Below are 13948 nucleotides of genomic sequence, written 5' to 3'. Positions count from 1 at the left end.
GAACCCAAGAGATGGTTCTATGGGATTCTCTTACGTTCACTACATGATTAGCAAGCTAGTTGTGGGTCGCACTTGATTTCTAATACATTTACCAAGCCTGGTTAGTCATGGAAAGTCATGGAAAATGAGAGAACTACACTCCTTTGGCATAAATAGGATTGCCCTTTCCTTAAGAAAGGGCAAGCAGGCAATACAGTAAATCGACTAGCACATACTTCTACGTCTTTTCCAAGCTTCCAAGCATTGATCTTGTTATTCTCTGTTTTTGAAAAGTCAGTGAGGTGCTAACCTCTGACTTACCCCTGAGTTCTCAGACTCAACATTTGTTGCAACTTGTCTAAACCACTTCACCACATCATACACCTGATTGCTGCGTTGTGGAATAGTCTAAGCTACAACCCTTTGGCTCTGTTTCCTAAGACAGTGTGTTGTCTTAGTAAATTCATCCCTTCCTTGGGTGGCTAGATTCTCATATCTGGTGCACCCACCATTACAGCCTCAGTCTCTGATCGATGTATCGGTTCATGATTTCTGTCTGCCCGTCGGTCTGCTTATGATAGGCAGTTGACAGCTTAACCTTAACACCGATAATTCGACAGAACTCTTGCCAAAAGGATGATACGAATTGGGGTCCGCGGTTGCTTACAATCGACTCCGGAGTGTGTCCGAATTGGTATATCCATTTGATGAACAATTGCGCCATCTGGCGGGCAGTTATGGTTTTGTAGCAAGGTATTGTCACCGAACTCTTTCCGAGTCGGTCCATAAACACTAAGATGCTATTGTATCCATGCTTGTCCCTTGGGAACTCCTTGAAGTCCATGGTGAGGTGTTGCATAGGGTACTCGGGTACGGGTAGTGGGTGTAGAAATCCTTGTTGCTTAGTGACATTGGTGTGAGAAAGCCGGCATTTCACGCAGTTTCGTACATACCGCAAACAGTCCGCTTCCATCCCGACCCAATGATACTTTGGGGCGAGCAATTGGTAGGTTTTCCTGCCACTTGGGTGTGCTGACGACACTTGATCGTGCGCTTCCCGGATCAGTTTCGTACATAGGTCAGTGTGGCGATTCACACATAGGCGGCCTTTGTATAGGAGGAGCTGGTCGTTCATCGCGAATCCGTCTGGTAGGGGTTGTTTCACGCGAGTCTCGGTGAACGACTTCTGATTGTCCGCACATAGCGCCTCTATTAAATTGAAGGGCACCTGGGGCTTGGCGGTGTCCATTGAATTAATGGATGCTATGTAGCTCTCGGCGAGTTCGGTGCTGATTCGGGGGTGTAGGCGGCTTGGACCTAACAATACCCTCGCCCTACTATCAAGTTTGACTTTCTGCTGCATTACCAGGTCTTGGTCTCTTCGGCTCAGAATATCAGCCTTCTGATTATTCTTGCCTGCGGTGTACATGATGCAGAAATTGAAGTCAGAGAGTAGCTCCATCCACCGAACCTGTTTCGCTGTGAGAATCTTGGTAGACATGAAATATTCCAACGAACGGTGATCAGTGTAGACGTCAACTCGGTGGCGTACCGAAGCCAACTCGGGCCTCCATTTTCCAAAGGCTTTCACGATTGCGAATAGTTCCTTGTCGTGGATCTCCCAGTTGATCTCATGTCCGGATAGGATGTGACTGTAGAAGCTTATTGGGTACCATCGCTTGTCAGGGTGTTCTTGAGACAGGACACCAGCTACCACTCCATCAGAGGAGTCAGTCTCCAGCTTCGTAGGCAATTCGGGGTTGAAGTGGTGAAGTGCCTGTACCGCTAAAAGTTGTTGTCGCAATTCCTCAAACGCATCCTCACATTCGTCTGTCCACCGGAACGGCTCCGAGGGACTAGTGATGGTGGTGAGGGGCTTTGCTATTTTGCCAAAATTACGAATGAATTGTCTATAGAAGCCACAGAATCCTAGGTAGGACTTCACACCCGTAACAGTGGTCGGTCGGATCCAGTTACGAAGGGGTTCGATTTTGTCAGGGTCCGCTTCGACACCGGAGGTAGTGAGAACATAACCCAAGTATTTTGTCCTGGTGACGTTGAACTCGCATTTGTTCAAATCAGCTTGGAGTCCAGCTTCTCGGAGATGCTGTAGGACCTTATGCACATGGTCTATGTGTTCCGTAGGGTCCTCTGAATAGATTAGGATGTCGTCTAAGTATGCGGTACAGAATTTGTCTAAGTATTGCATCAGGACGTCATTCATATACTGCTGATAGGTTGCGGGACTGTTCGTCAGTCCAAATGGCAGCACTTTGCACTTATATGATCCATAGCGAGTCCGAAAGGTCATGTACTCTTCCGAGTCGGGGTGCATCCGTATACGATGGAAGGCTTGTCTGATATCTAGCTTCGTGAAGATTTTTGCTTTCGACACCCGTCCTAGTAGTTCATCGATACGCGGGATGGGGTAGGGATCGTTCCGCGTGAGACCATTTAACTTCCGGTAATCGATGCAAAATCTTAATTTGCCATCCACTTTCTTTACGAATAGGATAGGGGATGCGAAGGGGCTGTTGCTGTTGACGATGAATCCCTTTTCCAGGTTTTCCAGCAGGTATTGCTTCATAGCCTTAAGCTCTTCGGTGCCCTGTCGATATAACGGGGAGAAAGCGTTTGGTAAAGGGGCTTCGAGCTGTATCTTGTGGTCGTATATGCGGTGGGGGGGGATTCGATCCGATTCCAACTTCGAAAAGACATCGGTGTACCTCCGGTGCCTATGCGGAAGCTTCTGCTGGATGAGGCAGAGCGTTTCTTCGTCCTCTACCAACTCCTTTTCATGAATGATCTGATCGATTTCGTAGATGCTAGTTTGAAAAAACTCGGAGTCGTTTCACATCATCTCGTGGTGGAAAGCATTTGCACTGATTTCGCATATATGCATGGGCGTAAACCTATGTACTAGGTTTTTCTGCGGTGGGGGAGAAACCTCCTGGTTTCGTGGTGGGTTCTATGGCGTATCGGTGATCTCTTCGTAGTCGGAAGTTATCACTTTCATTTCCATTGAACGTCCGCCTGCGCGGCGTCTGTCTTCGCGGTGGATTGCGAAATCCCGGCGATTCGCATCCGACTGGTATGCAGGATGTTTAATGGACGTTTCGCGTGAGTGGTAGGGCAAGGTGATCTCCTTGCTCCAGCTAGGAGTCGGCGGGTACTCCTTTGGCCATACTAACCGGCTCTTTGCAGAGTCGAGTAGTATTCGGAAGCGGCTGAAAAGCTTCTTCCCAATTATCACATCTTGTGCTCCGAGGTCCAGGAGTACAAAGGGACAGTTATATATTCAGCGTCCTTCGACTGTTAAGTGTAACCGAATATACTCCGATACGTGGCCTTGGATTTTGCACTGAAATCCACGTATGGGTACAGAGTAGGGTAGTTTCCGTATAGGGCTCTGAAGCGCTTTCGACAGTCGTATTGCGAAAGGCTTGTTAATGACGAGGTAGCCGTTTGCTCCTGTGTCTGCTAGGGACTTCGTTTGCACACCGAGTCCATTCATACTCAGGGTCGTGTCGACTAAGAACTGGGTGCCTCCCAGGAGTTCTCGTAAGTCTAGTCCTCGCAGGTCACATTTGCATAGACCTAGGAAGGAGCCTTCTCCTAGGCCTCGTCGTTTTCCTCGAGGAATGCATCTGATTGAAGTTCCACAGCTTCTTCCCATTGTTCTTCTGCCTCGGGGTCGTTACGGTCCATTTCCTTGATAGTAGCGTTAAGGGGGCATTTGTCCTGGAAATGGCCGGGCTTTCCACACTTGAAACAGTTTCCTGAGGGCGCAGGGACTGCAGTTCTCGGACGTTCCGGTATGGCTGGCTTGGGGAGGAACGCGGTTCGGGTGAACAGAGCGGATGTGGCTCGAGTCGGCTTCGACGCTGATGACGCCTTTGCCGTATCCGTGGTATGTGTGGACGTCCTTGCGAGAGCGGGTTGCGGATTCAAATTCGTTGTTCCGGCGCCGTTCCTGGTCGAAGGCGGTAAGTTCTCGTACCATGGTCAGGTATTCTCCCTTCCATTGGTTTTTGATGATCGCAACGCGGCTGCGGAATTGAGGAGTCAACTTGTTCCACATGTACCGAAACCATTCCGACTCGGAGACTTGTCCTGTGATAGCTGCACTTTGGAAACGAGCCTTGAACTCTGGGAAGGTTTCGCTAGCATGCCCTTTCTCTCCCATTTGCAGGTCGTCGAAGAGGTTCCTGGCCTGTTCCGTCTCGTTGCCTGTGAGGTAGTATGAACCTAGTAGATCCATCATCTCCTCAGCACTGCGGAACCCATGCGTAGCGGACAGGTATTGGGGCTCTAGGTAGGTCTTCGCCAGGCCGGTCGTAGTTCCCCATATCAACACTCTTCTGGAGACGTCGGTAAGATAGTGATCCTCATTGACTACGAGTCGGTCCCGAATCGAAGCGCTCCATTGTCTGAAGGTATGTTCTACCCCATCGCTGAGAGGAAGGATTTTCTCAGAGATGGTTGATTTCTTATAGCGATTCGGAGGGTCCTCGGTGTGCATTCGTGATGACCCTGGAATGGAGGGAGAACGAGTGTTCCGAAGAGGCGGCAATTGAACCGTCTCGGGTGTGTTTCGTGTACGAGGCGTTCGTTGCTCCGTAACTTCGACTGTGGGTATGGGGGCGTCCACCAGTGGTGTGGACGGGATTCTGGTCTGGGACCCGACAGGATAACTAGTAGATCCTTGACCTCCTGTATCTGTGCTTTGAGGTGGGCCATTCGACTCGGGATGTCTTCGGATGGCACAGACGTCGTAGCTGCAGTGGTGGTTTGTCCGGTAGTCATTCTGGGCAGTTGACCGTCGTTGTCTTGGGGTATGTTTGATGTCGGCTTTTTCGACATATTGCCTTGGGTGTGTATCAGTACCGATACGAAAGAGCTTGACTTCCGGTAGCTCGTAGCTATCAACGCTCTTGTCCACAATTTCCTCTGTGCTATGAGGGGGTTCTTAAGGATCTCGTATCCTATTTGGCGCCAACGTCGGCGACTTTACCAGCTTGTTCTGAAGAATCAAACCCTGATCCACTGGCTGTCCGTGAGATCTCTGGAATCACGGCTATTTGAAGTCGTCGGGTCTCTCCTCCGAAACATCACCGAGTCGCAGTCGATGGTGCAGCGGTAGTTCTCCTGAGTCGTTCCGGTGTGGGATATTATTTAAGTACGGCCGTCCCCGGCAGGCGTGATCTTTTTTGTATAATGTAAGGACACAGGGCACCCAGCTCACAGTAATATTATATGAGAGTGCGAGTCGGAGGCTAAACGGATGCTATCCTATAGGTCTACTACGAAGGATACAAAAAAGATGAAGGGGGAACCCCGTTGAGTCTGTTTCCTTAACTCCCGAAACGGGCCCGACTCGGTTATCCCAACCCTAGCCCTGAACCTTCCACCGCAACAGGTCTACATCAGCCCTGAACCCTATACACTTACCGTCCCCCACTATAGTGTAACTCGCTATATGCTCCTCTACTGGTTCGAAACTCCACCGAGTCGGATTCCATGCTTGTAGTGACCGTAACAGTTCTGAGACAGGTTCTTCGAGTATCTAGGTACGGAGGCATCCTTACATTGTAGAGATATGCTATGTGGTAATATCGGCCCAGTAACTAAGGAGCGATGATGTGTAATGAATCATAGATGGTTGTAGCAATCGTTGAGTAGTATTGCTCTTGTTGTTGGTGTGATAAGCCAAAATATGTATAGTGACTTGTAGGTTTGAGGAGGAGATTTCCAAGTTTGCTCTTGAGTTTGATAGCAAACTGAGTGCAACGAATGTCAGTATGACACAATGCCCTAGAGCTAGCACGGATGCTATGGCGAGAGGACTGAGAGGTAGAGCACAGAGAGCACGTTGCGTACCGGCGCCCAAGGCGATTTGCAGGGAAGAGCGACGGCTCCCGGTACGTATGGCAGTGGGAACAGCGAACTGGAGGAGACGAACTCATATCACCCGTGTAGAAGGCACAGTTTACAGCCACATTAGGGAGGCAGAGGTACATACTATTTCTTATAGACCTACAGGTTAGGGGCTACGGATGGCATGTGCTAACTGTATACGGTCCGTAAAAGAGTGGAACCTAGAGCAAAATCTCTGCGCCCTAAGCCTAACACCGTAATAAGAGGGTTAGAAGAACAAACAACCAATCATGAATTTCGCTATTTAATAGCCAATGGAGTTGCAGGGGTTAGCCATTTTGTAATATAGTATAGATATCCTACGTTGTCAGAGTAGAGCCTTTGCCAAGGCTCTACTTCTACAGTCTAAACTAAATGTGGGCATGCTCACGTATGTCTTTACGCAGCATAATTATGCTGCGACAGAGCATACGTATGTATGCATTGGGTTTGGCGCCAGTGAGGTGGCGGCAGCTAGTATGGGGGTTTTACAGGGGTTTTACAGGGGGGGGTCGCAGATCGTACTTCTTACGGCATGCAATCATGCCATGCAATTCTGGCTGAAACCCTCTATTTATTACTCAACAGGTATGCACTAATCCACCAATCGTCGGAACCGACAGTTAATCCGGGAAATACCCCGCTAAACCCAACTAATCAAGGTACAGCCCTTCTCACCGTCCAATCCGAATGCAGCGGGAACTGCCAATCGATAGGGATATGCCGTACCATACTGTTGTACCACCAATACAATATTAATACTGTGGGTACTTATACAGGTCTGGTTATCGGATACGGAGTATCTTGCCCCGCAATGACCTCAACGATAGAAGATCAAGGACAAATCTACGGAGTATACAGTTACAGTTAACTTAACAGTTGTACGAGTACTGACTGTACTCAGTTACCAGTATCTATGCCGTCATATGAAAGGGGTTGCATAATGGCTTACTATACCCCTCATTTATATATTCCCCCTCTCTTCTCCCGCAACTCCGGTCTCTTCTCTTCTTCATACTCACCTCCATATACCTCCCAATCACAGCTTCACTCAAACACACAACTTCTTCAATCGCCTTCACTACCCAAATACCCTTCACTACAACCTTCAAGATGGCAGGAGAGACTATCGTCCAGGGCCAATTCACCCACAACAACACCGTGGCACCCCAATACACCGATCGTGTGCTCCCTCTCTTCTCCCTCAAGGGACGCACTGCCATCGTCTCCGGCGCCGGAGCAGGAATCGGTCTTGCCGTCGCCCACGCCCTCGCTGAGGCAGGTGCCAATGTCGCCATCTGGTACAACAGCAACAAGAAGGCCATCCAGGAGGCCGAGAAGATCGAGAAGACCTTTGGCGTCAAGTGTAAGTATATCATATGACATCACCATCTGAACAGGCGAGCAATTGAAAACGAACAATCCCAATAACTAACACCACCGACAGGCAAGGCGTACCAGGTAAACATCACCACCTACGAGACCGTCGAGGCCGCAGTGAACCAAGCCGTCTCGGACTTCGGCGGCCGCCTAGACATCTTCATCGCCAACTCCGGCATCCCATGGACGCAGGGCGCCATGCTCGATGGCGAGATCTCCCACTACCAGAAGGTGGTCACCACGGATCTGGACGGAACCTTCTACTCTGCGCGCGCGGCGGGTAAGCACTGGCGCCGCCAAAAGGCCGAGGGCACCACTACCGATGGCAAGAAGCTTGAGAACTTCACTTATGGAAGCTTTGTTGCTACGGCGAGTATGAGCGGACATATTGTCAACATCCCGCAACTGCAGGGAGCGTATAACGCTGCTAAGGCTGGTGTTATTCACCTTTGTATGTTCCCCTTCCGTTACCCTCTTTATTATGATCTGAGATGAGATGAGATGAGATGAGGTTACTAACACCCACACAGGCAAGTCCCTCGCCGTCGAGTGGGTCGGCTTTGCCCGCGCCAACTCCATCAGCCCGGGCTACATGGCGACCGAGATCAGCGACTTCGTGCCGGCGGAGACGAAGGCGATCTGGAAGAACAAGATCCCAATGGGTCGTGAGGGCGAGGCGCACGAGCTCAAGGGCGCGTACCTGTACCTGGCCAGTGATGCGGCGAGCTATACGACGGGGACGGATATCATTGTTGATGGTGGTTACTGTCTTCCATAGATGCGGGGTTTTGGGATGGGATTTTTTTATACATGGATGTGAGGGATGGGGAGGGGAGCCAAGGCCTACGGGCGCGCGCTGAGGGGCGGATAGCAGGTAGAGAATGATCTTGGTAGGATGTGGAATAAAAGCCTATTGATCCCCCAATGAATGGTTTATGCGTTGATGAATATTTGAAGCTGCAGAATGTGGTGATGGAATAGCTAACCATCGGCGTCCTACTCGCCTTCTCTCACTCCACGAATGTTGAGTCTACCCGGTGGGTATAAATACAACCCCAACTTTCCCCACGAGGTTTTTTCCTCTCAACAAATAATCTGTTGCTGGTTCTGTTTCTGATGCCTGTTCAAGCACGTCATTTCCACAACTCCCCCGCTCGAAGAAGATATATACGGGCAGATAAGCATGTCAGTCAGGAGCAGCAGAGATGGATCAGTCAGACCGATAATCAGCTGGGTTATATGGGGGTCGAGACGGAGGAAGCGGCGCTATCAAAACTTTCGTCCCAATCATCAATGAAGAAGAAGAAGCTCGAAGAAAGAGGAGGTGGCTCATGGAAAGAGGAAAAATAAGTCCGTATTTCGATAAATGAGGCGCTGGTGTTTTGGAGGGTTCTCACTGTCGCGCTGTTGTCACCGAGCAGCTGTCACCGAGCAGCTGTCACCGAACAGCTGTCGCCGAGCAGCTGTCGCCGAGCATCTGTCACCGAACAGCTGTCACCGAAGAGGGTGCTGGTTGGGAATGCTGTAACAAACTGCGCAACCTTCATGCTTCCATAGCCATCCCCCGTGGTGTTCTGGAGGCCTTTCGGGTGGGTTGTCCCGTTTGTGTCACTATGAATCTTGTTGTCACCGTGGAGTCTACTGTCGGTAATTTCAGACTTGGATTGCATCTGCACCGTTATCATATTCTGTCGCCAAGATTTATCTTCTTCCATTAACGTTATATGATATTTATACTCCCCTCAATTCGACTTTACTTGTGGTCGCGAGGTTGGTTTTCGTAGTGAGAAATTTGTACCCACGTGACATCGTGTCACTAACGCGGTGCTGGCCTCCCTTGTTCCTCTCACAAAAGCCAAGGGTGACACTTGAACCCCGCGTGACAATAGCCACCATGCATTCTTTTACCCTGAGCCCTTGCTCTGCTCAAATTACCGCCAGCACATCGATTTCATCTCCAGGCGACAACGACAACAGATGAAGAAGCGAGCCATGGAGTTGACGAGATAGCCACGTCGACTGACAGAATTTCGTCGCGTTCTCTGCGTGTATGCAAGTCATCGCCGCGACGCAAGGGTGGCACTGACCACTCACACTTCCCGCGATGGTGGCCACGACCAGCAAGGCTGGAGATCCAACTTTCTCGACCTCACAACCGCTCGCACTGTGGCCAGACGGGCCATTGCACGTAACGGCTGGCTCCGAATCCCTTGATACTCAGCTCATAAGGAACCTCCAGGAAAAACACCTCTTGGACGACTCTCAGGTAGCTTTCCTGTCGGTACCCGCGACTTCTGTGCCTCGACCAGAGCACGTCTGTTCACAGCCTTCTCAGATATTTGTCGACAAGGGATCGGCGATTCATGGGCAAAGTGGTGAAGGAGAGGATACACAGACGTCGGATATTGTTGATTTTGGCTCCTTGCTGGAGACTCAAGCACGACGCGCAAGCACTGCTGGGAGTGGAGATGGACAGAAAGAAACCAGCTTGAACAGAGATCGACCCAACAAGGAAGGATTGCATGGAAAGAAATATGAACCTGAGTCTATAACGAGTGATAAGGATAAGACGCTGCATTGCCGCGACGACAAACATCAGCCACGACACGCTGCTTCACATCGTTCCGGAGAAAAATCCAATAACTCCAAGCAACAACCGCGGACATACAACCAACGCTCTGCGACAAGCACCACCAAGCATGGGAAGAGCCTGAATAGGCCTACGAAACACAGCATGGACGACTGGCAACCATCGGACGCCAATCTCAGCGAACCAGATGGCTCTCCCACACAGAAGAATAACAGTCTTGCTTATGGCGATATGCATATACCTTCGTCGTCTCCCGTGCCAGGTCACGATGATGAACTCCCTTTGCAGACAAATCTGGGTCCCACAGCCTCTGCGAGGAGTTACGATGAGAACGAAACAGGCAGCGTGCGCTTCTCCTTCACAACGAGCAAAGTACATGCGCCAATAAATCGCGAATCTTCGATAGGAATAGATGAGGGGTTTACGGTCCACGAAGCACCAATGGAATTGGGACCGGAGACGCCTGCCCCGCCTGAAAACCCATTTGCAAAGTCGAAACCGCCCTTGCAGGGGACGCAATTATTCAATAACACACAATCGTCTCCGGTAGACCCTCATGTCTTGGAGTCTGGGTCTTCGAGGCCTTCACCTGGCATGTTTGGTTTCGGGGTGCAGTCGTCGCGAAACCGCGTACTATCGTCAGTCACCGACCGCTTTCAACAGGTTTCATATCACCCTCCCGGAGACCTCTCATCTCCTCTACTACATCAGGCGAAATCAGCTGCTACAAATCGCTCTCGCGATAATGAAGCGCCCGGCCATGGCCACCGTCTTCCTGCCTTCACCTCTCCGCTATACCACCATGGCAGCAAGACACCAGCTAGTGCAAGTTACCGTGGGCATATCCCAGTTGCCCACGAAACGCCGGTTCCGCGAACCTCAAAAAGCTTTCAGCACCGAGCAATCAGCTTCAAAGGGTCAGAACCGCATGAATATGTCAGTCGCGAAGAGTCTCAGCAACGCCGCTTGCAAAAGCAGGCACAGGCTGAAGCCGACAGCGATAGCGAGGAGGATTCTTTTGAAAGAGATCAAGCTATTCGCGCCAAGCAAAGGAAAATGAGAGAGGATGCTGCCAAAGAGCTTGCGCAAGTATCTGTTACCCGTGCGCCGAAGGAGGAGGAGGTCGAGGTGCCAGCAACTGGCCAGAAGCGCCGGAGCGTATCTCAGGAATACGTCGCCCAGTGCTACGACGCTGATGCGAGGGATAACCAGACTAGTACCCAAATTCGGGACTCTATAAAGACGGACGAGAACGACCAGGGTGATACTCAAGCAGGTACCCAGGCAGAGATGACTATCGTCGATTCACAAATTCCAATCGCGGCCCCTGTTGACAGTCCATCACCCAGTAACAGATCATCAAGGCTAGAAAAAGGCCCCATACCTTCGAACGACTGTTTCAATTTGACTAACCAGTCAAATACTGCGTCTACGGATCTCAAACCTCAAGGGAACGAGGTATTACCGCCGTTACCCACCCTAGAAAACAACTCCGATACCGAATCCGCACATAGAGAAAGCTCCATGTCCCCAAGAATGAGGTCACCTCGCACGTCTAGCGGTCGCTTTGGCAAGAGTGGTCTGCCTCAAACACCTGGTCGCCTTTCGCAGGCTGTCTTTATGCCTGCATCGGCCGAGGACATGGTCCCCGAGACGAGCCCAGCTAAGCTTTTTGATATGGATGACTCCCCGGAGCCTTCCTTAGTCTCTATTGGTGGCCTTGGCTTCACCCAGGATGATCCGGAGTACGATGCAATTGCGAGCCCGATCAGAGACCTTGCTATGAAACGTGGGGTTAAGGTCGGTCCAGCCAACACAGCCAAGTCGAATATTGCGGCTTCCAAAAAAGTCGCGATTTCGAAAAAATCGCAGGTCGTATTTTCTGGAGAATCAGCTATGAGCTCTAGTCTACCTTTGATTCCCTCTATCAAACCCATTCTCGCAGCACCTTCGCAGATAGTCCCGTCGTCGGCAGATAATTTGCAAAGCGCCGATGTGGATGCTGCTGATTCATCGCCAGTGAGGCCTGCAACACGTGCCGCAAGGAAAGCTCGTCGAGCTTCTGGTGTTGTGTTTGATAGCAAACAGGTACCCAGAGAAAGTCAAGTCAGCGAAGATGATGTGGTTATGATTACTGCGCAAAAGTCGGTATCGCCTATTCGCCAGTCAATTGGGACCATAGGAGAGGCTCCTACAGGCGAGACGGAGCTGCTTCCATGCCCGTTTTATAGCGCCGATAGGCCGTGTAATATGAAGGACCATCAGGCTTATTACCACGACGAAGAGATTCGACAGATGTATTTGAAAAGGCATCGACCAGCCGCTCCCATGATATCCAGTGGCGTAACCAGTTCGGGGTCGAAAGATTCCGCATTTCTGCCTTCCACACAACATAGCGGAAATGCTGAGGAAATTTCATCTCATCTCCCCGCTACAGCGAACCTGAAGTCATCGGAAAATATATCTACATACGTCACTCTTCATGATTCGAATCTTCGGCACTCCACCAGCTCGTCTCTCTCTGAACTGCCGTCGGAGTATGACAATGATGAGTTCTTCACTGCTGTAATGGAGAATAGCAACACTCGAAACCGTGACGATAGGAGCAGGTCGACAGATACAACTACAGATACGAGTGACAATGGAACCCCTGCGCGAGACTATGCGGAATCAATGCCACCGCCTACTGTCAGGCGTAAACTATCATTTCCTCAAGGACCGCTGACGGCCAGCCAAACGAGGTTTAGAAACGAAGCAATTCAAGGTAGCAAGGCAGTGGAAGCAACTGGGAAGGCGAAGCTGAGTGCACAGAGCTCCCGTAGCAACTCCAGGGCGTCACGGAGAACTATGAGCACCACCGACTTCTCTGAGGAAGGTAGCAGTACTGTAGTAGAACTAACACCTGTCCGTCCTCAGCGCCCAGCTCGCTCCACCCGCCGGGCCTCCATAAACTACGATACCAAATCCGACAGTTCTAAATCCAGCTCCCCAGATATCCTCACCAAAGGACCCCCAACCCTTCCCAAAGCCGTCCATCTTCAAAAAACCACTAACCCAACCCTCTTCGCTAACATGGCCTTTGCCATCTCCTACAAAGGTGATACGGCGCAAGACATCTCCGACCGCACAGCCGTCACGCGCCTCGTCAAATCCCACGGCGGCCGCCTCCTTGATGGCTTCAATGATCTATTTACGGATGGCCCCACCTCTGTCCTCACCACGCCTTCCACCGCCACAAAACAGCCGCTACCCCCACTCAAACACAAACAAAAACAGATTGGCGAGCTGGCCCTCGCACCCGCCGCGCAGGACCTTGGTTTCGTAGCCTTCATCGGCGACCACTACACGCGTAAATCCAAGTTCGTGCAGGCCCTCGCGCTGGGCCTGCCCTGCCTCTCTGGGCGCTGGGTCACGACGTGCGTAGCACGCGGCAGAATCGTGCCATTCCTGCCTTTTCTGCTCGCGGCGGGCGAATCGTCGTACCTCGGGGGCGCGGTGCGGAGTCGCCTGCTCGCGCCTTATGATCCATCGACTGCGCGGTTTGAGGAGACGTTTGAGCGGCGCGAGAAGCTACTTGGTGGGAAGAGAGTTATTTTCCTTATGGGGCGGGGGAAGGCGGAGGAGCGGAAGAGAGCGTATCTCTTTTTGACGCGGGCGTTGGGGGCGGGTGAAGTGAGGCGTGTGGCTAGTGTGAAGGAGGCGAGGGAGGTGGTGGAAAAAGGTGGCGGTTGGGATTTGGTGTATGTGGATGATGATCGGAAGGTTGCTGGTGCGGAGGCGGAGATTCTGGGTGGGGTGGAGAGTGGTACAAAGGCCAAGGGCAAGGCGAAAGGGAAGGCGGGAAAGAGAAAGAGGGGTGATGAAGTGGAGGATGAGAAGACTGGGTTGGAACAGGGAGGTGAGAGGAAGAAGGTTAGAGTTGTGGGGGATGAGTTCGTTGTGCAGAGTCTTATCTTGGGGTGTTTGATGGATGAGGAGTAGACTTCCTCTTAGCGCGTACCCTCCAGAGGGCGTGTACGGATACATGGGGCATTCTTAGGCGCGGGATCTGGCATCAGTTACTACTACTGTACTGTACTACTC

At 51.2% G+C, this 13948-nt stretch overlaps 2 protein-coding genes across 2 annotated transcripts; both read left to right on the top strand.

The window, feature by feature from the left end:
* Window positions 1-6804: 6804 nt before the first annotated feature.
* LXR3 (L-xylulose reductase) lies at window positions 6805-9014 on the top strand. The gene is made up of 3 exons (XM_024472508.1): window positions 6805-7261; window positions 7343-7726; window positions 7806-9014. The coding sequence occupies exons 1-3, from the start codon at window positions 7009-7011 to the stop codon at window positions 8051-8053; spliced, it is 885 nt and encodes a 294-aa protein (XP_024320011.1). The 5' UTR covers window positions 6805-7008; the 3' UTR covers window positions 8054-9014.
* Window positions 9015-9379: 365 nt separating this feature from the next.
* VC83_08967 (uncharacterized protein) lies at window positions 9380-13846 on the top strand (the record flags this gene model as incomplete). Its single annotated transcript, XM_024472507.1, has 1 exon — window positions 9380-13846. One exon carries the CDS (start codon window positions 9380-9382, stop codon window positions 13844-13846), a length of 4467 nt encoding a protein of 1488 aa, XP_024320017.1.
* Window positions 13847-13948: the final 102 nt, after the last annotated feature.

The sequence above is a fragment of the Pseudogymnoascus destructans genome (genome assembly GCF_001641265.1).
Source record: "Pseudogymnoascus destructans isolate 20631-21 unplaced genomic scaffold scaffold_31, whole genome shotgun sequence".
In the NCBI taxonomy this organism is placed as follows: domain Eukaryota; kingdom Fungi; phylum Ascomycota; class Leotiomycetes; order Thelebolales; family Thelebolaceae; genus Pseudogymnoascus; species Pseudogymnoascus destructans.
The sequence above is the reverse complement of the archived record's forward strand: the minus strand, read 5'-3'. Positions and strand labels throughout refer to the sequence as shown.